This window comes from Vitis vinifera, chromosome 2 (assembly GCF_030704535.1).
Source record: "Vitis vinifera cultivar Pinot Noir 40024 chromosome 2, ASM3070453v1".
Lineage (NCBI taxonomy): Eukaryota > Viridiplantae > Streptophyta > Magnoliopsida > Vitales > Vitaceae > Vitis > Vitis vinifera.
The window spans coordinates 7,004,887-7,030,601 of record NC_081806.1 but is presented as its reverse complement, the minus strand read 5'-3'; the positions used below and the strand labels follow the sequence as shown (position 1 = coordinate 7,030,601).

Sequence of the window (25,715 nt, the reverse complement as noted above, 5' to 3'; positions counted from 1 at the left end):
GTCTAACCGTCTAAGGGCTAAAGCTTCTTCGCCCCGTGATGTTTCCAAGAGTCTTACTTCATTAGATTTCATCCTATTTTAAATTTTGAAAATTTTCCGCAGAATCAGAGGAAAAATTTGGTCCTCAGGTGGAAAAGAAAAATGATCAGGGCTTGCTCACGAGCTGTAAGCTGCTCATTACTGATTGGTAACATGAAATCTTCAGAGCATGTTCGGCAACAGGGACTGAAAATGCCAAATCCATTTATTTTTCATTCAATTGTTTATTAGATATGAGAATTAAAAAATAAATAAAAATCATTCTTATACAAATAAAAATATTTTTTAATTAAAATTTTCTTTTAAAAAAATAATTATATTACATTGCCAGTCATCTTAACTCCTACTTCCGGGAGCAGAGCCAGACAGTGTCCCTGAGGGGAAAATGCCCCCCTAAAATTTTGATAAAATTGTTAGGGGCTGATGGATTTGAAAAAACCTAATCGGATAGCGAATTGTTTCCACATTGAAACTCATTCACACTGACATCCATTGGAAATTTTAACCAACTTTGACATAAGCTTATTATAATTTCTATTAAAAAAAAAAAAGTAAGGCTATTTGGGAAACAAAATTGAAAGTTGCGGACAAAGGGGTGAGTGTAGTCATCATCAGTGTACCTCAAACTTGAAAATCATTACAAAATGGAAGAGCAGCCATAATTCCATGATTATATATGTTCAACAAGGACTAAAGTTTATAGTTATTGCGGTTTGATGATCCTCAACATCACAGCAAATGGAAAAGTTTTAAACTAGACGCCCTTCTCTTTCTTTTCTTCTTTAACAAAAAAAAGGCATAGCGAGCATTGAAAAAGCCCAGATCCGAGGCATCCGACTAGCCTGCTAGCCCAAAGGCGCTTCAAATATTACAAATATGAATACTAACTGACCCACCACAGACCTATTATTTGCCACAAAAACACTAGAAATCATGGGTGACTGACTGCTATAATTACTGCGCTTCAATATTGGCTTCTAAATCCTGGGTTTCTGAACTCGGCTCATCTTCTTGGGGATACGGTTCATTCACGACTTCCACGGCTGGGCTAATGAAAACATCGTAAACCTGATTGATGGGGATGACAGCCTGTAGCGAACCAAGAGCATGGTCTACAAGCCGAGCAATGGGGTAGAAGTATAGCAGTAGGAGAACAGGATAAACATACCAGAATAGCGGCTGCGGGAAAATGAGTGAAGCCATGAATGAAACAGCGGCGGAGAGCGGGCGGTTTCCAAATCGCAGACTTAAGCGGAGTGTCTGGAATGAACGAATGAAGAGAGTGAGGGGGACTTCAATGGAGACGAAGGAAAAGACAGCTAGAATGAGGAGAAAGTAAAAGAGGTTGGTCCAAGTGATCAGATCCCAACTTATCCCTCCTATTTGGGACGTCACCATGTTTATGAGAACTATGAGGCATAACCTCAAATCGAAGGAGCTCATGGCGCATTCAGTGATGATGGAATGAAAGAGGATGGACTCGAATTCGCAAATGAGCTTGAATATATAGGGATTTGGGGTGTGGGGTGGGGCCCGTCGCCAGCGAATTCGCCAATGAGCTTGGAATATATAGGGATTTGGTGGGGGAATTTCCGACAAAAAAAAGTGACGACAGCTGAGGTTGTTGAGATTTAATACGGAAATTAACACACAATAATCCAGATCATTGAATTCAAACTCATCTCTGATAATAAAATAATAAAAACATTAATTAAAAATAGATTACATATCATTTGAAGAACACGCAATTATGAGAGATTTCCCTTCAGTTTATAGATCTTAAATCCTTGATCTCTTCTTCTCCTTATCAAACCTTAATACACAGAATTGTTTTCTGTAATTGATGGAAGAGAGCACTCACTGCACATGAAGGGGTTTCTGTATGTATATCTTATTGATAAGAGAAGAGGGCCAAAAATACACATTTAAAAACCGTTCTAAATGTGTTATTCGAATAATTGTTTTTATTCTAAATAATAATATTATAATTATTATAATTTTCTCACTCCATCAAGGGTAAATATCTTTATAACAGTTTAAAGATATTGGGTATTCTTTTAATTGGCTAAATACTAGATTAGTGGGCCACCCACTTAATTTTAATGTGGAAATAACATTCTCCCACTTGGCCCACTAAACCGATTATGAAAACTATAATATATATAGTTTATATATAAAATATATACTGGAAAATAAATTTGACACGTGATCACGATTTAAATAAACTTAGCCAATACGTCCAAAATCATATACCATAATACTGAATCAGTTTAGATCATAAATGCGAGTCATGGCGGTCACATGACCATAATGTCATGTTTCCTTTCATGCACCACACATCAATAACCCTTACTAACCCAGTCCTTAATGCCAAATAGCCCCTGTAATTTGTCTTGTCAGGACAATTCTTGTTTATCAAACAATAAAACGTGCACCCATAATTGAAAACAAGAATAAACAGAAACAATTTTAATGCGTAAATTGTCAATTACATAACCACCATTCATTATCATACATATTATGGATTACTCAAAAGGCCCATCCTCATAACATGTTCCAAATATGCCTTTGGAGGTAATCCTTTAGTTAATGGATCAGCAACCATAAGTGTGGTCCTAATATTTTCAATTGACACTTGTTGTTTCTAGACTCTTTCTTTAACAACTAAATACTTTAAATCCATGTGTTTCGATCCACTAGAAAATTTGCCACTCTTAGAGAAGAAAACAATTGCGATGTTATCACAATATATTCTCAAAGGTTTAGCAATAGAGTCGACAACACCAAGCCCTAAGATAAAATTCCGCAACCATAAAGCATGACTTGAAGCTTCAAAACAAGCAACAAACTCAGCCTCCATCATGGATGAAGCAGTAATTGATTGTTTTTCACTCTTCCATGAGATTGCCCCATTTGCTAGCATAAAGACAAATCCTGAAGTTGACTTTAAGCTATCGAGACAACCACCATAATCAAAATTCGAGTAACCGACAACCTCTAATTGTTCTGATCTTTTATATGTGAGCATATAATCCTTTGTCCCTTGTAAGTACCTCATCACCTTCTTTGCAGCTTTCCAGTATTCGAATCCTGGATCACTTTGGTATCTTCCTAACATACCTACAGCAAAGCTGATATCCGGTCTTGTACATGTTTGAGCGTACATCAAACTCCCCACAACTGATGCATAAGGAATTTTCTTCATTTGCTCCCTTCCATGTTATTCCTTGGGCACTGCATTTTACTTAATTTGTCACCTTTCAATATAGGTGCAATACCCGATGAACATGACTGCATATTAAATCTCTCTAAAACCCGATCAATATATCCTTTCTGAGATAAACCTAGCACTCCTCGAGATCGATCCCTAAAGATCTCGATTCCAATACCCATATCAACTATATGAAAGTTTTTAGAGAGATATTCCTTGGTTTCACGTAATAAACCAAGATCACTGCTAGCAAGCAAAATATCATCCACATACAGTATCAGAATTATAAACTTGCTCCCACTAACTTTCAGATATATACACTGATCAACAATGTTCTCTTTAAATCCGAAAGATGTAATGGTATTATTGAACTTAATATACCATTGTCTGGAAGCTTGTTTAAGACCGTAAATGGATTTCTTTAATTTGCAAACTAGGTGTTCATTTCCTTTCTTTGCGAACCCTTCAGGTTGTTCCATGTAGATATCTTCATCCAAATTCTCATTTAAGAATGCAGTTTTCACATCCATTTGATGTAACTCTAAATCAAAATGAGCTACAAGTGCTATGATGATTCTAAGCGAATCTTTCTTGGAAACCGGAGAGAAGGTATCTTTGTAATCGATACTTTCCTTTTGAGTGAAACCTTTGGCCACAAGTCTGGCCTTAAATCGTTCGATATTGCCTTTAGCGTCGCACTTTGTCTTAAAGACCCATTTACAGCCGACAGGTTTACAACTATTAGGCAATTCAATGAGATCCCAGACACCGTTATGGGCCATAGATTTCAACTCTTCATTCATATCTTCCATCCATTTACTAGAATCATCACTTTCCATGGCTTGTGAAAACGAAACCGGATCCTTCCTTATCCCAATATCAAAATCAGATTCCTGTAGATACACCACATAATCATCTATAATGGCAGGTCTCCTTTCTCTTTGAGATCTCCTCAAAGGTGCCGGTTGTGGTGGCTCTACAGCATTTTCAATGGCAATATTTTCTGGTGGTAATGAACTATCTCTATTATGTTGCTCATTTTCCTTAACTTGTTGAATAGGTTGAGGGACAATAATTTCTTGAGGTAAAAAAGGTGGTGGGATATCCACTCTTATCTCCTCAATATCTACCTTTCTTGGTTCATTACTCCCACTGATTTCGCCATTCTCTAAGAATCTGGCATTACCGGTTTCAACTATTCTCACACTGTGGTTAGGACAATAAAATCTGTACCCTTTCGATTTATCCGGATAGCCAATGAAATATCCAGATATCGTTCTTGAATCAAGCTTTTTCTCATGTGGGTTATAGATTCTTGCCTCCGTTGGACAACCCCATATATGTATATGTCTCAAGCTAGGTTTCCTACTAGTCCATAACTCGAAAGGAGTTTTTGGAACTGCCTTACTAGGAACTCTGTTCAAGATATACATTGTGGTTTTTAAGGCTTCACCCCACAATGAAATAGGTACAGAAGAGTAACTCATCATACTGCTAACCATTTCCATTAATGTGCGATTACGCCTTTCAGCAACACCAATGGAGACGAAGGAAAAGACAGCTAGAATGAGGAGAAAGTAAAAGAGGTTGGTCCAAGTGATCAGATCCCAACTTATCCCTCCTATTTGGGACGTCACCATGTTTATGAGAACTATGAGGCATAACCTCAAATCGAAGGAGCTCATGGCGCATTCAGTGATGATGGAATGAAAGAGGATGGACTCAAATTCGCAAATGAGCTTGAATATATAGGGATTTGGGGTGTGGGGTGGGGCCCGTCGCCAGCGAATTCGCCAATGAGCTTGGAATATATAGGGATTTGGTGGGGGAATTTCCAACAAAAAAAAGTGACGAAAGCTGAGGTTGTTGAGATTTAATATGGAAATTAACACACAATAATCCAGATCATTGAATTCAAACTCATCTCTGATAATAAAATAATAAAAACATTAATTAAAAATAGATTACATACCGTTTGAAGAACACGCAACCATGAGAGATTTCCCTTCAGTTTATAGATCTTAAATCCTTGATCTCTTCTTCTCCTTATCAAACCTTAATACATAGAATTGTTTTCTGTAATTGATGGAAGAGAGCACTCACTGCACATGAAGGGGTTTCTGTATGTATATCTTATTGATAGGAGAAGAGGGCCAAGAATACACGTTTAAAAACCGTTCTAAACGTGTTATTCGAATAACTGTTTTTATTCTAAATAATAATATTATAATTATTATAATTTACCCACTCCATCAAGGGTAAATATTTTTATAACAGTTTAAAGATATTGGGTATTCTTTTAATTAGCTAAATACTAGTGGGCCACCCACTTAATTTTAATGTGGAAATAACAGAGGTGTGACGAAAGCTGAGGTGCGTCATTGGGGAAAGTTGTTGGGAAAGTTTGTGACAACAATAAAATACGTGACGGGGGTATTTTGGGAAAGTTGAGGTGCGTCATTGGGGAAAGTAGTCTACAAGGTGGGAAGCAGGGGTGGCGTTGATCGAAAGAAGAGAAGAATTTTTATAATATGATAAATTAAATAACAAAAATATTAAAAAGAGTTGTAGATTTCATTAATAGTTTATTAAAATAATTTAAATAATATTTACAAATTTTTTTTTTGAAAGATAGTAAGAAATTTAATCAAAATATTTGTAATAATTTTTTAGAAACATTTTACTTGAAAACATTTAAAAAAATTTAAATATAAATCACTTAAAAGTAATAAATTTTTTATTTAGAAGTTATTTATGATATAATACAATGTTATTATTAAAATTTAAGTAGTTAATTCTAAATTAATAAATGTTTGATTAAATCAAAATTCTAAATATTTATAAAAATCTTGAAAGTAAACTAAGCATAACTTATCAATCACAAAGATGTTTAATAAAATATAAGTACTTAAATAAAATTAAATTTTATCAATAATTAAAATAATATATATTTAAATAAATGTGTACATATTTATGAAAAATTAATTGATTAAAACTAAAAGTTTAAGGTTATATTTGGTTTTTAAAAAATTTGAGGAAAAATGCAAATGAAAAAAATAAAAATAAAAATAAAAAATAAAAAATAAAATAAAAATAATTAATTATTTTTATTTATTACTTTAAACTCATTTTATTTATTTTAACTCATTAACATAAAATTTAAATAATTTAAAAATATATAAGTTTTTAATTAATTTTAATTATATTTAATTTTCTTTGAAATTTTCTATTGGACAAGAAAAAATCATTTTTTTTTTCTTTTTTACTTTTGATAATCAAATATATTCTAAACATTTAAAAAATATCAAAATTCACTAAAACATAGCCCACAATAAAAGAATAATAATTTTTTTAAATAAAATATTATATATATATATATATAAAAGATGATTTTGTGTAGATTTATTTTATATTGGGGAAACTTGTATTTTTATTTTTTTGACTTTCTAAAATTTCTAAATAAACAAAAAACAATTGGAGAGGAAATAAATAAAAGATTTTGATGTTGCAAAATACCAATAAGCTTTGAATGGTCAAATCATGATAATTATTTCCTTTGTGATTGAAGATGTTGGGTTATGCTTTCGTCATTCATATGATGACAGTGACTAGCTTATCTAAGTTCGTCTGGCGTTCGCATGAATATCATCACATCCAATGAACCAAATTTTAATTATTAAAATTGATATTTATCCACCGAAATAAAAATTTATTAACTGATTCGGCTATCCCAAAAGCGCTTGATTTGTTGGCAGAGTGACAGATGAAAAATGCCATCCACAACCACCCCTATAAAAATTAGCAATTAAGAAAGAGGGTATGAGAGTTTCATTGTCATTCTCTTTGGTTATGAGGAAGTACAAAGAAAATAATAAAAAATATTAAAAATAATATTTTTCTCATATTTAAACTTTTAAAAAATAATTAAAATAAATAAAATATTTTTTTTTTTTTTTTTTCCTTATACCTTTCCTTTTTATTTTCTTTCCTTTGCTATTTTCTTTTTTAAGAACCGAATATTAGTTTAGAAGATAACTCATAAGACTTAGGAGAAAGCATCCGATGTAAGTTCTTTCTACATTGGTAGTATAATTTTTAAAAATATTTTTCAAATTCTATTCCATCAAAAATAATTTTAGAATTATCATGTTTTTAATTTAAAATAGAAATCTTTTTTTTTAAAAAAAAAAAAAAAAAAACAATTTCAATGTAAAACCTAACTTATCTTTTTTTTCATATATGAAAAATAAATAAATTCATTTTCTAAAAAGACGATTTCAATATAACAACTTTTAAGATATACCGATGAACTTCTTTTTTCAAAATACTAATTTAGTGTAAAAAAATGAATTCAAATTTTCAAAATCCAAATTCAATAAAAAAATAAAATAAAATGAATGCGCATACACAAGTGATAAAAGTTCTGCATTTTTGTATTTATTTTTAAAATATTTATTTTTTTAATAATATTTTTTAAAAATTACCTCTAACACTCTCCCAATTGCTTGTTTCAAATATGATAAGCCAGGTTGGTACTTTTGAAAGGATTCCATGTTTTAAATGGATTGTTGATGCTACAAAAGGATTGAATGAACAAGAAAACTAAGTATGAATGGTAATTCACTCTCTTTCATTTCCTAAAATAACAATAATTAAGTGTATCGTATGATAATTATTTCCTTACGATATGTTTGGTTTTCTAAAATTTAAGGAAAAATATAAAAGAAAAAAGAGGAAAAATAAAAAGTAAAAAAAATAAAAAATATATTTAAAATCAATAAATTATTTTTATTTACTATTTCAAACTCATTTTATTAATTTAACTCATTGATGTAAAAATTAAACAATTAAAAAATATATAAATTTTTAATTAGTTTTAATAATAATTGATACATATTTAAAATCAATAAATTATTTTTATTTACTATTTTAAACTCATTTCACTTATTTAACTCATTGATATAAAACTTAAACAATGTATAAGTTTTGTATAAGTTTTTAATTATAATTTATTTTCTTTTATACTTTTTATAAAACTTAGATATGAAAAAAATCATTTTTCTTAATACTTTTTTTTCCTCAATATTTTTTGAAATAAAACATAACCTTAGTGATTGTTAAATTGATGTTAATGGAAAATTAAAATAAAATTTGATGCAATAAGTTGCTTCAATTTTTTATTTTTTATTTTTCTTTAAGGAACTGGTCGCCATAAATTGCTTCCAAAATTGTTGGAAAAAAACAAAAAGCAGAGAGATAACATTGTATCATTTTAGACAATGTCCTTTCCTAGATTAGTAATTGGTGTCCCCACTTGATCATCCATATTTTGAAGATTGGGCTCTAAAATTCTGTTATTATACTAAAGCATATTTTAATTTGCTTTTCAATATTTAAAAAGTTCTTGTTTAAGATGATGTATTAATTTTATTGAAAGATATATTGCTTTTGAACAAAAGATTAAAAATAAAGTGACAATAATGATTTTTTTTTTAAGGCTATGTGACCCAGTTTTGTTTACATGGTGAAATGCAGTACATCGTCAAAAAATTTAATTGAAATATTGTGAAGTCTTCCTTCTTCCGGAGGGAGGATGGATGGGAAAAAGGCTCCTTCATGAAACTGACAGTGTTTGACAAGTTCATCAGCTTATACTTGCAATAAGGGAAATGGGCGAATCAATTGGCGGTCAATGATCAAAAGCAACTTCCTATCCATAATTTCAACCTGACCATGTGTCGCATGAAGTTTCCAAGAATTTTCCTTTATTTTTATATTAAATTTTTAACATTTTTGACACGATCTAGAAGACCACCTCAATTTAAACTTAAGATATTGACTTAGGTGGTATTTGTTTTTTTACTTAATTCTAAATACAATCTTAATACTTAATAGTATTAAATATTAGGTTATTTGTTTTTATAGTATTTTATTTCTATTAAGTATTAAAAAGTAAAAAAAACCATTGTGTTATTTTTTCTATTTAGAAAAATCTACATATTTTGGCTTTTTCTATTTAGTAAAAAGTTTATAATAAGTCATGAAAAAGTAAAAAAACAAACAACCTAAATTCTAAAACTAAATGATTTTCAGTAAAAAATAAAAAAAACAAACACCACCTTAGCAGGCGAAATTTGGTCACCAAATGGAAAAGAAAAATGACTTAGCTGGAAATGTCAAATCCATCATTGAATAGTTCATTAGATATGAGAATTAAAAAAAAAAAATCATTCTCATACAAATAAAAATATAATTTTGTTAAATTTTAATTTCTCTTTTAAATTTATGTAATATATATTTCGACTCATCTTCACCCTAATTTCTATCCTTAATGGATGCTTCATTGAAATGTGTAAATAAGGGTAAAGTGAATTATGAAAAGTTTAGTTGATTTTGCTCAATGCAGAATAAATATAATTTTAATTTGTTCCTATTATGAGGTAGGCCCTTTCTTAACCGACCATGCTGCTTTGTTGACCAGCTTTTTCTACTTGTGATGATTGATTGTATGTCTTGATGGAGCATACAAATATGCATCCTTGAAACAATACTAATAGTGAAATAAAATTTCTGAGGCATTCAACTTATGATTAGTATCATTTAACACTCAAGGAAATTCTAACTTCAATTAATCATATCAAACATACAGAATATTATCTCCCTTCAGTCTGGAACTACTTCGCACAGAAAACCAAACAGAGAGGAAGAAGACCATACCACAAAACATATAATTCTGGTTAGGCTACTCTTACATGTGACAGTAGCATAGCCTGAATGATTTACTTCACCATTAAAAGGCAACAAAACCTTCTTCAAAATAAAAGAAAAAGGACAAATTACAACAACGGCAGTATATATATATATCTATATATATATTTTGAAAAAGTTTTCATTACTTCTGAATCGTCAACTAAAGAACTCTGGTTATGATGCTCTCTATATGATTGTGACATATGGACCAACATAACCAGAGTTATTTGGTTCACCATTAAAAGGCAACAAAACCTTCTTCAAAATATATACATATATTTATCTTCAAGTGATCATCACAACATGGTGATCAGCCGGATTTGCCTCCAGATCTCCATGTTCTGACCCTTCTGATCCGGGGTCATCTGCTCCAGGATAACCCTCAATGACTTGTGAAGCGTCTGCAAGTTGTGATGGAGGGGCGGTTGCAGTGATGATAAAGATACAGCCTGGAACTCTAGAGGCCATGGCATGAAGGCAAACCTGAAGATTGAGAAGCCAGGGAGAGCAGCAAGGTTGGAGCATGATCATAGGGTAGAAGATATACCAGAAAAGCGTTCGAGGAACAATGAGTGAGGCTATTAAAGAAATAGCCATGGGGATAGAGAAGTACTCGACTGAGAGACGGAGACGGACGTACCGTGGATTGATTGAAGGAGTGGGGGGACCTTCAATGGAGATGAAGGAAAACCCAAGGAGGAGGAGAAAACAAATCACCTTCATCCAACTGAGATCTCCCATGATGTTGTATGGATCCCAATCCCAACCCAGTATTCCTACCTGGAATATTTTGAAGATGTTGATCGCATACGGAACAGAGAACCTTAAATTGACGCAGCACATATCCTTGGCTATGGTTTGTAGTCTTCTTGATGGAATTGAGTGGTGTTGAAAGAGTTAGGTAGTGAGGTGAAGGTAAAGGCAAGGGTTTCAGATGAATATAAAGAAAGACCCACCTACACTACTCTTGAACAAAGAAAAGCCCCGAGAAGAAATACTTGTTCCTTCCTACTTTGGAGGTACATTAACATAAAGTGAACCGAGAAAATACCTTGGTTTCTGCTACGATTATTTTCTCTTTTTTATTGCTCTGAATGAAAAGAACACAGTATAAGCAAAAAAAACGTCCAAATTTCTAACGGTTTTGTACGGTAAATATTTAAATTACTTCATAATAATTTTAAAAATCGTTTTTAATATTTCAACACATACAAAATAAACTTAAAATGCTTTTTATCCCTATCTATGGTTTTATATGATTTAAAAAAAGTATTAAAGAGAAAAAAAATGATTTTTTATGTTTAATTTTAATATAAAAATTATGTAAAAAATAATGAAAATTTATATATTTTTAAATTATTTCATATAAGAGTTAAAATAAATTAAAAATAATATATCACAATTATTTATTTATCTTAATTTTTTTTTCCTCCATGTTTTATTTATCTCTCATTTTTCTTTAAATTTTTTTAGAACAAAACATGCCCTTAATTAAAAATATTTATTTTTTTAAAAGGATTAGTTAGTTTTATTTATATAAATAAATAAATAATCATAAAATTACATCACTTTCCTACCGCATATGACAAAGTAACTTTTCCTATATATATATATAGCCTAGCCCATAGTACATAGAACATATATGAGTGGTACCCAAGCCTGGAATAAAAAGTGAATTCCTATAGAGGAGCAAGAGTTCGAATAAAGTAGAGAGTGTGGGCCAGCTCTTCAGAAGAATTTTCGACGGTTAACGCGTTGCCCAACCAGCTTCTTTGCTAAGTTTCCTTGGAGATGACGAAATGGAATTAATCAATTAACCAGGAATTAACTCTCAATTATGGTTTAAAATATTAGTAAGGAAAATATTGATGAATATTTAAAAAAAAAAATGAATGTGAAAAGTATTCAAAATTCATTGAAATATTTAGAAAAACTCCAAAAATGATAAAATAAATGAAAAATATACATATTAAAATTATTTTTTAAGTGTAGTTGATATAAATATAGTTGAAGAGAAAAATATCGGTAAACAAGGATATATCGGTCTTAATAATTTATTATTTATTTAATTAAATTAATTTTAATTTATAAAATATTACAACTTCATTTTTTTTTTATATTTTATTATTATTTGAATAAATTTATATTTTTAATATTTTAAAATAAAAACATTCAAAACTAAAAGAATATATAAAAAATTTAAAAGTAAAGTGATAGTAATTTTTTAAAATAGGATTAATGAGATAAATGATAATATATTTAATATTAAAACTATAATTTATTTAATTCAAATATATTTAATAATATAAAATAAATGATAATGCATGACTTTTTAATATTTAATTATCATATAAATGATATTAAAAAAATATTTTTTAAGAAAATTATAATGATGGTTTTTATATATTTATTAATTAATTAAATAAAATTTAAAATAAAATAATTTAAATTTATTTACTTATTTTTTAATAATAAACTTTAATATATTTATTATCATCATATATTAACAAGTGAGAATACTGAATACATCAAAGATTTCACTGATTTTCTTCTTATAAGTAATTTTTTGTCGATATCTCAACAAAAAAAAAATGATTTTTCAAACAATGCTTTCAATATAACCATATCATAATATCATTACCTCTCCCTTTTTTTTTCTCTAGTTAATTGGAAAATTAATTTGAACATGTATTTCATATATATTTTTCAAAAATATTAAAATAATTATTAAGTAGCAAAAATTATAAAGGAAAATAATAATAACTTTTATATATATGATATTTATAATATTAGATATTCGAAAAATAATAATTATTTTTAAAATTGTTCAAAAAATTAAGATATCAAACAAAAAATTATTATTTCAAATTTTAAAATTTTTTAAAATGTTTTTTTTAAAGATATGAGATAAATTTAATTATACTTTTTATGTAATTTATATAGAAATTTTTAATTTTAAAAATAAAACCCAAAAAGGCATCTAATAAATTCACCCTTATTTGATAAAATATGAAAGTCTAATTAATGTTTAAACATATAGAAGGTATTGAGAAACAAAAAGGTTAAAAGAAAATAAAATTTTCATATAAAAAAATAAAAAGATTGAAAGCTAAATTTAATTTATTGAAGGAATGAAAATGGATTAGGATAAGAAAATAAATGTATTTTACAGAATATTTTATTTATTTTGAATAATTTTTATTTAAAATTCATAAATGTGCTTTTCTTCAAATCTTAATATATATTAAAGGAAGTTTTAGAATTCAACTTAGGATCCATAAATTTTGCGCACGCGCGCGCGTGTGAAGAGGAGGAGGGGCGTGGGGAAGGGGGATATGGGCAAAATCCTTGACAGCAAACAGCCCGAAGAATCTGCGTAACATCACTATCAAGTCCATAACAAAGACAAAAACAAAGGTTTGGAACAAATAGTATCAACAATCCTAAAACAAGCAGCTAGTGCTTATCAGAATTGACAAGGAAAAAGAAAGAAAATTAGGAGTTTCAAGTACTTATCAATGGTTACACTTGTTCATCAGCTCCAATGGCTTCCAGACTTCCATCTTCTATGTTCTGTTGCTCTTCTTGGGGATGCCACTCATCGACTTGACCTACTTCTTCTGTCTGTGGTTGGTGGGTTGCGCTGATTGTAATGTTACAGATGGGAGCTGCAGAAGCCATGCCTCGTAACCACCCCATAGTATTGGCAATCCAAGAGGACCAAAAAGATGGGATGATGAGGATAGGATACATATACCAAAAGAGTGTCTGGGGAAAAATAAGTGAGCCCATCAATGAAGCAGTGAAGGGAATGGACAACTCCCTTACCACTCGGAGACGTATGTGGACTTGGATGGAGATAAAGGAAAAGGCAGCCACACTCAGGAGTGGCCAAAAGACATTGTTCCAAGTGAAGCCAGGCATATGCATAAAGTGGAATGGATCCCAATCCCAACCACCCTTCACTCCTATTCCGGATTTCACTATGTTTATCACAACTGGGACACATAACCTTAAATCAAAGAACATGTCTACATGCCAAGCTTCTGGTGGAGAAGCCATGGTCTAAAGAACACCTGCAGCTGAGGGAAGTTTATATAGAGTTTCGTGCGGTGGTAGTGGTAGGCTGGCAGCGGCCAAAAGAGCCAAAAGGGTGACCCCATCTCTCTGTCTCCATGTTAAGTCAACACTAATTAATTGCAGAACTTGACCCAACATAGGCGGACCTGCAGATGCTTTCCTCCTTCATATGACAGTGACTAACTTATCTAAGTTGATCTTGGTATTCTCATTATTATTTTATATCATCACATCCAAAGAAACAAACTTTAATTATTAAAATTGATTTTTTGCCATCCAAATAAGAATTTATTTACTGATCCAATTATCGAAAGCGCTTGTTTTGTTGGCATAGTGGCAGCTGATGTGGAAATGCCATCCACAACCACGCCTATAGAAATTAGCAATTAACAAAGAGGGTATGAGAGTTTGCCTCCACAACTCAATAAAATACAACCCAAACGAATTTTGTTTGATAAAATTTCATTGTCATTCTCTTTGTTCATAAGGAAGTACCAAGAAAATAATTAAACAAATATTAAAAATAGTATTTTTCTCATATTTAGTTTTATTATTAAAAAAAAACAAAATAAATAAGTTTAAAATTTTGAATTATTTAAACTTTAAGAAGAATAATTAAAATAAGTGAAATAAATTTTATAAAAATATTTAAAAAAGTAAAAATAAAGTGAAGAATTAAAATTATTAAACTCAATAAACAATGGCATAGAACTAAAATTTCACAACAATACAATTATTTTAACATGGTTATTAATCATATCTTGTGATCTTGTATCAATGTAGAGTGTTAAAGTTGTGCAATTCGGAGCATATAAACTATGAATAATATCATAAATCCATTCATCAAATCACATTTTGTTACAATAATTTGTTGGAACAATCACCCAACAAGGGGGTTGAACAGCTACTATGACTAGGGCAAGGCCAGGCATGAAGCCCAAAGGGCTCATCACAGCCACAGGCTCAAGCAACAATTCTGTCGCCTATTTCACTATTACTCCATGCTAAATAATTTAACTGGTATTATTTCTTATGCTAGGCCTTTGGGCACCCTTATGTACCCCATATATTTTCTTCCTATTTTTCATTATTCTATAACTTAAATTTGTCTTTTTCTTTGTTTTTTTCCTCATTACAAACAACTGGCGGGCTCGACAAATCCAGAAGCCATCCCACCTGCATTGACACACGAGGATTCAGGGGCTTTGTTCCTATAAGTGAGCTTAACGTCTTCTAGTTTTATCCCACTGCATGGATTTTTGGAGCTACAATCAAACTTCATGGCAACTTCACTTGCAGATGTGCCATGGATATCTTGGTATGTTACATCGCTAACTTTTACTCCAGAAACCTGCAAAAATTGGATTCAGAATTAGAGCGGGAAGTATTTATTGGGCCTAGGCCCAATTACAATTATGGGCCTTAAAGCCAAGTTTTATGTGATTTAAAGTCGGAGATGGTACCTGTCCAGGACAATTTTTGTGGCCGGGGCAGTAATTTTGGTCGATGACGATGGGGTTTTGGACATTGACCATGAGTATGTGTTGGAAAACAACACGCTTAACAAACCCATTGCTGGCCCTGGCCCATGACTTGATCCTCACCCCATTTTGTGAACCGGTAAAAGTAACCGTCTTAACTGTCACATTTTGGACACCCTCTTCTTTGAGGTCCTTGCCTAGGCTCCCAATGCTGCACCAAAAACACGTGCGTCCACGTGAATCCCGAATCTCTAAATAAATAAATACGAAAATGCGACTGAATTGGTTAAATGAGCTTTACCTGATGCCATGGCCTGGTCCACAGGCAACATTCTCGATCCAGAGGTTGGTGGCGCCTGGGCCGACAGAGACGCAGTCGTCGCCGGTCTTGATTTGGGTGTCCAAGATCGTGACCCCCGACGATAACTGTACATGGATGCCGTCGGTGTTTGGGCTGTGGCCGGAGGCAGAGACCCTCACTCCCTGAAGTTTCACAACGTGACAGCCGTTGATGACAATGTGGAACATCTGGCTGTTGAGTGATGTTAATCCACGGATGAGGATGTTGTTGGACTTGGTAAGTCCCAGTGTCTGCACATACACACAAGAAAAACTCCCATTAAATGATGCTGTAAATCGCAAGCCACCTTATTAATGAGGAACGGTTTCCAAGCTAAACATCTCATTTTCAGCAACCATGCTTGGATTTCGGTCAGTGCAATAAGGTCCACGCTATTTACGGTGATTAAGTGATGACGGCTGCTACATTTAACCGCAGTTTCGTTGTGGGGTCCACCTTAGTGGGCCTCACTTATGACACATACGATTGCTGCTCTGAAATTACCATTACCAAAGTCGAGTGAATTCTTGGTCCATGGCTCCTTAAAAAGCATAATTCCGAGAAGGTAAATTATGGATTGTTTGGTGAGGACACGATGGTCTTTCGACAGGTAAGCCAAGTTATCATGTTCAGTTTGGTTAGTGAGAAAATGGAATGAGAATCAAAATAACCTTAATGGAGGTGGAAACTGTTCTGAGTTTCCAGATTTTCACAGCAACCAAACAGGAACCTATCACTGAAATGACAGAACTACCCCTACCCGATCACTGTTTCATTACGACCTGAAAAGTGAAAGAGTGAAAAGACGAGGTGTGGATTCAACATACCGTGGCGCCGCTGGGGCAACTCTTGCCGGACCTCTTGCAGGCCCACAAACCAGTCCCCTGGCCGTCGAGGACCCCGCCGATGATGGAAACGCCAGTGACATCTTGGAAGGCTAGCCAGTTTGCAGCGTTGCCGATAACGCGATAGTCCGAGGGAGCCACCAGCGTTGCATCAATTCTGAAGGTGATAGCATGGTTCTTGCAGCCACGGAACACCGCATTGAGGAGCAAGTACCTCCCAGGCGGCACGTAAATGGTAGCAGGCGAGGCGGAGCCACAAGCCGCAGCCCATGCATTGAGAAAAGCCTTAGTGGAGTCAGTATGACCGTCGCCTTTAGCACCCAAATTCACCACATTGTACGTAACTGCAGTAGCCCAATACGGCTGCAGTACCATAAACAGAACAGCGGCGAGAAGTAGAGAACTGGAACTCACGTATTGCACCATCGCTGGTAGATAAGGAAGAAGTAGACAAAATGAAAACGATAGAATCGGAAGTTGAGAGTATGGATAGAGAGTTGGGAGTTGAAGAAGATAATGGTGTGGTGTGGAGGAGTTGAAGCGGTTTGAGCAGGAATTTATAGGGGAAGTTGAAGGCGGAAGTGTGATGAAAGAACTCAAAACTCAAAAGCAAAGATACCGGCCTCAATGAGAGGGAGGAAGAGGGTGGCTGCTTTTGATCCCACCATATTATTTTATGCGCCAACCTTCACTAAATTATCCCTTTGCGTACTACTGCACTTCCCTTTTTTTTGGACGTCAGTCTTTGGATCCTTCAAAAAAAAAAAAACTAAATAAAAATTATATGCATTTCAATTCATTTATCTTCTTCACAAAATCACCTAACCCTAGTTGGGAATTTATGAACAATGGCGAACTTAAATAATCCCTCCATCCTTTGATCATTGAGATACCCACAATCAAGAAATTATGATTTTTATTATTTTTTAAAACTTTATACAAAAATATATTTGATAAGTTACACAAGGGAAAAGAATAAATAATATCCCTGTTAATACATAGAAAAATATCTTAAATATTGTTATATTAGGTATATCTGATTCTAGGCATTCTAATTATTTTGTTTCCTTTTTTTTTTTAAATTTCATTTTTTTTTAGTTTTGTTGTTTTACAAAATAGGTATACGTTGTACTAAGTTGCGTGGAAGACAAGTGGCATGACATGGCAAAGATAAATTGAATTATTTTTAAAAATATATGGGAAAAAAATATATATATTAATGGGCGATGGTTGATAACGTGAGAGGGTGGAGAGAAGGAAACGGGAAATGAGGAAAAAGGACAAATGCACGTACGTGGTTGCTTGAGATAGGAGAAAGTGGGAGGGAGCAGTGGGCGTTGGCTATTATTGAAGAACGAAGAAAGAAAAGAAAGAAGAAAGAAGAAAGAAGAATGAAGAACCGTTAACTGACAATGCAAACAGGCCCTTATCACACTTGTTTCCGTAACTCTCTCATATTTTCTTTCTGTTGTTCCATATTTATTGAAAGGGTGTGTTTTGGTATGTCTTCTTCTTGCTTTATGGGCAAGATCAACACCTCTCCTCTTTCTTTCTCCTTTCCATTTTTCTTCCCCACATTTTCTCCTTATTCGGTTTTCTCTTCAAATTACCAAACCATCCCTTTTTTTTTTCTTTATTAGATTAAGGATTTTAATTTAATCTATATTGACATAGATTAATTATGCACCAAACCTCAACAAGTGTCAATGTAATTAACTCAAGTCTAAAAAGTAAAACTAATGAAACTCTTAAGTGGTGTTTGATTTTTAGTTGAATAGAAAAAATCAAAATATTTGATTTTTTCTATTCAACTAAAAATAATCTATTGACATCATCCAATATAATTAAAGTGAACTTGTTATTAATATATTCGATTTAGTTATGTTGAATAATATCAACATGTTACTTTTATCTGAATAGAAACACCATCTTAGACATAAACTTGATTTAGATTAGAAAAATGGTGTAACTTGATTTGGATTAGCGTTTGAGGAGTAGAATAAGAACATTGATATTAAAAACCTAATTTTAAAATGGTGTAAGGTTTAGCAAATGGCAATAAAAGTAATTAGTGGGAGGCAGAGGGGCAAAAGCACAAGGAAGAGCATAAGATGCATTGGAGCGTGACAAGTGGAGGAGAAAAAACTGAGAAGAAAACGGCGTCATATCGCCCAACCTCCTCTCCCACACTTCAAAACCCCGTTTCCTTGGTACTACTGTAAAGGTGTTCTTCAATCATAACTCTACCGCCAGTTTTTCTCCTATCTCCTAATCACTCTCCTTCATAACCAATTAAAGTTTCCATTTCTCCACCTGTTTGTTTATGGTTTATGCCCATGACCTCATTTTCCCCCAACTTTAATGTATCCTGTAATCATGATTCCGTAACTTGTTTGAGTTTCATGACGAGGGAATTCGTTAAAATTTTTGAGGAAAAACCACCTTTTGCCATGCTTTTGGAAACTTTTTCCAGGGGAGAAAAAACAAATCCACATTCATTTTGTTCAGGGTTTTCAAAACTGTTTTTCTTTTTGTATGATTTGATTATTTGTTATTATAACTTATTAATAATGTGAGTTAGGTCTTGATATGCTCGTGACTCAATTAACTCATTAACTTAAAATCAAAATTTAAATTAATTAAGTATAAGTTAAATGAATTATAATTATAATTAAATTAATTAACATAATTATGAAATAAATTAATTTAAATCAAATTCATGTAATATAAATTGATAAAAAAATTATGTAGGGTGACATGAATTTGAGTTAAACACAATTGTATTTAACTTAAATCCATGAAAAAATGTGTTGAATTTGAATGATGTCAGCAAATAGGTTTTTATTTTTATTTTTTATAATTGTGTCTAGGTTAGCTTATGCACACCTCAATTAATCCTGTTAGACCCTGAAGTTAACGACCAGGTAAATCCTCCAATGGCCCTAAGAGGACTCGAATTGGTGATAATTGGGAAGCAAACTCGGACCAAATGAGCTACTCCTCAAGGTTCATGTCAATGAATAGTCTCAAGTGTTACCACCCCAAACTTTTTTCATGCCACTAATCCAAGTAACATGTTTTTAAAAAAAGAAGAGCTTTCAAATATTAAAAACAACCCTTGAATTCTTAAAATTATTAAAACTCATCCTATGTTTCTTAGGGTTGAGTCAAGACTCTTATCACATCTTTTAAGCATTCAGCAACCCTTCACTCATCCATTTAGAATCCATGTACACTTATTTGAATCGTAGAGGCTTCGCCACCCATGACATGCATGCACCTACGTAGTAGCCTATGACCTTTTAAATTGATAGCGATTATATACAAACTGCTCTGATTTTCCTCAGGTTTAATATTTATCTATTTATTCTTTATTTTATTTTTTTTTTACAATTTTTCTGATATAAGAAAATAATTGTTACCTCTGTAATTTAAGCAAACGTGAAGCCTTTGGTCAAATCTCAAGCATTACTCTTACCTTTTTGATAGGTTTGGTGTCTAAGGCTGGCCAAGGTTGTGGGATGTAAAACCTCAAAGCTTCAAATTCAAATCAGTGACTGAATTTGGATATAAACCATACAATTTTTCTTATATTCTAAATACAAACTCAAATTTTCTAGAATCTCATTCATCCTTCAAAATATTTCTCCAGCAATATTTTACCAGAGACTAATGTGGATCGATATATGCGCGTGTTTATACAAATATAAACATTCAACTTCAACTCTTTGTCATTCAAGTTAAGGATGGACATTAGAAAGACTAAGGCACCAAAACTGTTTTCAAGCACCCCATGCTTGAAATTCAATCGATTCCAGCCCATTTCCTAAATGCCTCAACATACTCAAGCCTCTTGCTTTGAGCCTCAGTTCTAGTGTTTGATGCTTTCAAGTTCCTGTAGAGGTCCTTGTGAAACTTTAGGAACTCACTTTTATACATCCACTTATCACAGTACATGTTCTGCTCTTTCATATGACCAATCACCTCCATCACTCTCTCAAAGTAACCACCTCGAAGAAAATTCAGTACCAAGAACTCGTACAAATCCCTGCATACCACTAAACTTCCACTCTCCCTACTCCTCTTAATGTTCCCCCACAAGATTGTGATTTCCCTATACATATTCAAGCAAGAATACCCATATACCAGGTTAATAGAAGTTTGCACGGTGGGTTCAATTTCCGTCTCCTGCATTCTTCTATATATCCCTCAATGCATCATCAATCTTTTTTGCCTTGCAGAAGAAATAAATAGAAGAATTGAACTCATAAACCACAGGAAGAATTGTTTTCTCCTACTTTTTCATTTCTTGGACCAAAGACTCAGCCAAACCCGAGTTCCCAATTGAAGTTGATGTTCTAGTATGCATTCTATTTTTATCCACAACTCCTAATAAGCAGGTAGTCATGACCATTTCATCAGACAAATCCACAACGAAACCAGCCTTTCTCATTTGTTTAAGCAGTGCCTTTGCTTCCCTAGCCATCTTTCCCTTGTAATAAGCTGTCAAGAGTGACATGTATGTACTAGAGCCAATGGGAGCCCCAGCCAATTCCATGTCATCCAAGATGCCATGAGCAGTCTCCAGCCACCCCAACTGAATACAAGCATCAATCACATCAGAAATCAATCCTCCTCCTTCCAAGGTACCCAACTCTTTTTGAAGGCTAAGCATAAGCCTTGAAAGCTCACCAATCCTACCATCTCCCTGGTATGCAATGACAAGCTTGACGAGGGCCTTATTACTAAGAACATATTTCCCATTACTAAACAATACAAGTTCCTGTTTACTATCCATTTTGAAGACAGAATCCTTCTGAAGCAGCTCAGGCACAATCTGTATTTTCAAGCCTTCCCTGAGATGGTAAGATCCAATTGGACCAAGGCAAGTCTTATAAGATTCATTCCTATCTTTCCGAATAGAAAGAGAATCCCGACATCTACACATATCTAACACAAGCCCAGCAGCATCATCGATATCGTTAAACGTGAAATGCAAGCTCAGCAAGCTATCATAGAATTTCCGGTAATGACGAAGCAACTGAATTGAAACTTGATCAATATGGCATTTAAATTTCTTCAAGTCAAGCCTCTGACCATTGATCTCATGGATCTGGGCAATAATAACGATAGAGTGTGCATCGGCACCAACCCCACTTGTGGCATCAACTCTATGATCTGCTGGCCTTTGAAGGATGATCCACATCTCACACAACCATCAAGAACAATGTTAAAAATCATCGTGTCAGGCTTTATAAGCTTTGCATGATTGGAATTTGAAAATGTGAATCTCAATGATGAACTACACCTAGAGGGGGGTGAATAGGTGTTGTAGAACAATTTAAAAATTCTCCCAACAAAGATTACCTAACCTTAGTAAAACTTCCACAAGCAACAATGTATGCATCAACACTCTCCCAACAATTGATAAATGCAAAACACATGCAAATGCTTCAACACTCCTCAAAAATATAACAAAATATAGAGTGAGAGAAAGAAAATGAACACAGGATTTTTAACGTGGAAAACCTCCGAAGAGATCAAAAAACCACGGGCCTATCACCAATTGAAAACTCCACTATGAAGAATAAAAAACTGAGTACAAGGTTTTACCTAGCTCAAGCCAACCAATCCTTCCCGGAATACTTGACTAGTACCTTCATTTTCAGCTTCTCCTTTTGGAGCACACTTGGAGTCCGCACCAAGCTCAATCTCGGCCTCTTCTTGAATCCACACAAGAAGAAAATGGGTTTTTGCACAACCCAAATAGAATGAGAGATTTAGATGTGAATGAAGGAATGAATGAACCCATTTATTGCTCAAGAAAATCCATTGAAAACTAGTTTTGAAAACATTAAGAGAAGTGGATTTTCTTTGCAATCAAAAACCCAACTTAGGAAAGCAAAAATGAGAAATGAAGAACACTTGGGAGTGTGGTTGCTCTCCCCACGTTTTCAGCAGTCTCTCTGCTCAGAAAATGAGAGAAGATTGGGTTTTAAAGTGTAAAAAGAAACCCTTAATCTAATGGCTGAGATTTGATCAAAAAAACATTAGTTGGATAGATCCACCCCTACACCTGGATCGATCCAGAAACAGAGTAATAAAAGCCTTGCACCAAAAACCATTTTTCCCAACTTTCTAACACATTTAAAGATTAAAAACCGGGTTGATTCACACCCAATCACTCCACACTCGACTACATACCTTGGCCTCTTAGCAAAGTCTTAGTCTTCAAAGTCAAGTAGTCCGAATAGGAATAGGAAAGCCGAGTTAAGGGACACTTAGGAATTTTGTCCGGAATTGCCAACCTAGCTAAACACTCACAATCTCCCCCTTTGGCAATTCTGGGACAAAACCCTTTACAACACGAATGAGTACAAGTAAGTAAGCCCCACCCAACTCTCATACAAGACCCCTCACTCACTCAAAACCACAACCTAGGTACTACAATACCTGCAAATAAATCTCAAGAAAAGCATTAGTAGCACCTGTACATATTCCAAAGCACTTCCACAAGATTTGAATAAATTAACACATAGATATCCACATATATCCACAAATATCATTTGCCTAAAGATAATCAATATATCCATGAGTCAAAATAACATTCATGAGTCAAAATAACCATGTCCAATAACCACAAATACAAAACAATATGATCATGATCAACATATCAAATATCCAAAGCACAAAACACAATGTCATGATCAACTACATGTCAATTGTCAAGTGTAAAATGTCTCCCCCTTTTTGTCCCAGAATGAGACAAAGAGTTGTCCAAAATAAGCCATGTACATAAGTCGATCAAAATGAACATGATACGCAAATTACACAAGACAAGGAGCTGTCCAAAAAATAATAACTAGCTGCTACTTGGCTAAGAGAGATGCTTATGGACAAAATCTTCAAGAGCGTGCAGCTGATCCATGTTGCAAAGCATTTGTCCATCAATTAAAGAGAAACCTCTCTCCATATAAGATTGAAGTTGAGAAATCTGCTCAGACAATAAGGTGGATTGAGCAGAAATCTTTTCATCCAAAGCATCAAACCTAGCACAAAGTTCAGCTAGGACAGTGGAATCTACATCTGAATCAGCGTCACTTTCACCAAATTTTCTCTTGGCTCTACTATGGCACACCTTCTTCTTAGAACCAAGAGCACCCTTAATCTGTCCTTGACGTCGATTCCAAGAAGAGGTATCAATGGGACCCATTGGCATAAGAAAAGGAGAATTGACAGGAAATACAACTCCAGCCCTTTGGCAGATTTGTGTGATCAAAATGCCAAAGGGAAGGACCTCCTTCTTAGACACTATAGGATCACCTCGAAAAATCATCTCATCTAAAATGCAAGATGCTAGATTAATGGGTTCCCGATGAAGGATACGAGACAAGAGAATGCAACCATTCTTACAAATGTTTGCCCGATGAGAGGAGGGATAAACTGAGAATGATAGAAAAGTAGCTAACACCCAAGCAGGACGAGATAGACTACCAGTGTGCACCCCTGAGCCTAGCTGACCTCGGACCTCTCCCCATAAGTCAATAGACACTCTATCCAACAGGTCAGATGTGATTTCCAAATCACTCACAGAGGGTGCTTGAACCAACAGGATGCCTAAGACTTCAGCAATTATCTTAGGGGTGACTTTAACAACAATTCCAAAAAGACTTGACTGGAGGTAGGACTGATCCAAGTCATGCTCAATAATGTTCGAATAAAACATTCGGACAATAGGAGCACAAGCAGACCCAGTGAAGTTTGCTAGAGGAAGCCATCCTAATTCTACAAACAGGTCTGGAATTGGTGTGTCGAGAAAGGATTCTAAATGAAGTTGTCTCTCAAGAACAAGAGACCTCTGACGATAAACCTTAGTGTACTGGTCTCTACATAATTTTGCCGGGAAAGCATTGAAGGGAATCCCATCAATTGAAGTTTTTGCAGGAGCCTTGGGGATACTGGGAGGCTGGATAGAAGGAATGATGGATAAATTTTCATCTCGAGCTCCTTTTGAGGTTCTAGAGGATGACCCTTTAACAGGGGCTTTGCTTTTACGACATTTTGGAGGCATATTTCCCAAATAATCCACACAAATAGCCTACTGTGAGAAAATCTCACACAAAAACTAACCAACAACACCAATGGAAGAAAAACCAACCTGTACACACGAGAAAAGCTGTGACGACCAGACCAAGGGCTACCAGATCAGCAATCCTTTGACGGGGAAGATATCAGATCAGTGATACCACAAGAAAAACTGGAACGAATGCCGACTAACGGAAATGGAGTTGCAGTCCAGCGACAAACAGGCGACAAACAGAGAGAAAAACCATGAGACAAGATGAGCTAACAGTACACCGAAATGCCGACAACAGACAGAAATGAGAAAGAGAGCTGTGCACGGCGAAGATTTCCGGTGACAACGGCCGGAACGAACCAAACAACGGCAAATAGAAGAGACGAAGGGTTCTTCTCTGGAACGAAAACCCTAGGGCTCGGAAAGAATGAGACAACAGACAGAAAATGCCCCTCATCCATTTAACCCATGAGTGTAACCATTTGAGGACACAATTGGAAATTTTCACACAAAACAAAGAAAACATGTTTAGGGATTTTGAATTTTTTTTTTTTTTTTTTTAAATAAAAAAAATTACGAAAATACCCCTGATTCATTAAACCAAAGGAGTTGAACCAGATGAGGGCAGAAATGGAATTTGACACAAATGCATAAGTGGTATCGATCTTGGTGGATCGATCCACACATCGTTCAAGAGCTCTCGGTGAAGGAACAAACTTGTGCAACTGCAGGAAACTTTTCACAAAAAAATTTCTAAGTGTTGGAGTCAAATGGTATCGATCTTGGTGGATCGATCCACACATCGTTCAAGGGCTCTCGGTGACAAGACTGTGCACACAGTGGATCGATCCACACATTCAGCAGATCGATCGACACCCTACTGAAAAATGAC

The 25,715-nt window shown here is 33.9% G+C and overlaps 2 protein-coding genes and 1 pseudogene across 2 annotated transcripts; all 3 read right to left on the bottom strand.

Moving 5' to 3' along the window:
- Positions 1-9,840: 9,840 nt before the first annotated feature.
- Positions 9,841-10,987, bottom strand: LOC109122134 (uncharacterized). The gene is made up of 2 exons (XM_019218412.2): positions 10,641-10,987; positions 9,841-10,483 (listed from the first exon to the last, which is right to left on the bottom strand). Exons 1-2 carry the CDS (start codon positions 10,841-10,843, stop codon positions 10,297-10,299), a joined length of 390 nt encoding a protein of 129 aa, XP_019073957.1. The 5' UTR covers positions 10,844-10,987; the 3' UTR covers positions 9,841-10,296.
- A 3,905-nt stretch (positions 10,988-14,892) lies between these two features.
- Positions 14,893-17,387, bottom strand: LOC100854108 (polygalacturonase). The gene is made up of 4 exons (XM_059734073.1): positions 16,729-17,387; positions 15,863-16,152; positions 15,544-15,772; positions 14,893-15,431 (listed from the first exon to the last, which is right to left on the bottom strand). The coding sequence occupies exons 1-4, from the start codon at positions 17,170-17,172 to the stop codon at positions 15,213-15,215; spliced, it is 1,182 nt and encodes a 393-aa protein (XP_059590056.1). The 5' UTR covers positions 17,173-17,387; the 3' UTR covers positions 14,893-15,212.
- Positions 17,388-20,119: 2,732 nt separating this feature from the next.
- LOC100256657 (uncharacterized) lies at positions 20,120-25,284 on the bottom strand (annotated as a pseudogene).
- Positions 25,285-25,715: the final 431 nt, after the last annotated feature.

What these genes read in the sequence shown, in the direction of transcription:
- LOC109122134 (XM_019218412.2), bottom strand. Translation starts at nt 10,843, where the DNA reads ATGTGCTGCGTCAATTTAAGGTTCTCTGTTCCGTATGCGATCAACATC. An exon ending in ACTCCTTCAATCAATCCACG is followed by an intron (nt 10,484 to 10,640) that starts GTACGTCCGTCT and finishes CTCAATCTTCAG; the next exon opens with GTTTGCCTTCATGCCATGGC.
- LOC100854108 (XM_059734073.1), bottom strand. Translation starts at nt 17,172, where the DNA reads ATGGTGCAATACGTGAGTTCCAGTTCTCTACTTCTCGCCGCTGTTCTG. An exon ending in GGACCAGGCCATGGCATCAG is followed by an intron (nt 15,773 to 15,862) that starts GTAAAGCTCATT and finishes TTTTTGGTGCAG; the next exon opens with CATTGGGAGCCTAGGCAAGG. An exon ending in ACAAAAATTGTCCTGGACAG is followed by an intron (nt 15,432 to 15,543) that starts GTACCATCTCCG and finishes CAATTTTTGCAG; the next exon opens with GTTTCTGGAGTAAAAGTTAG.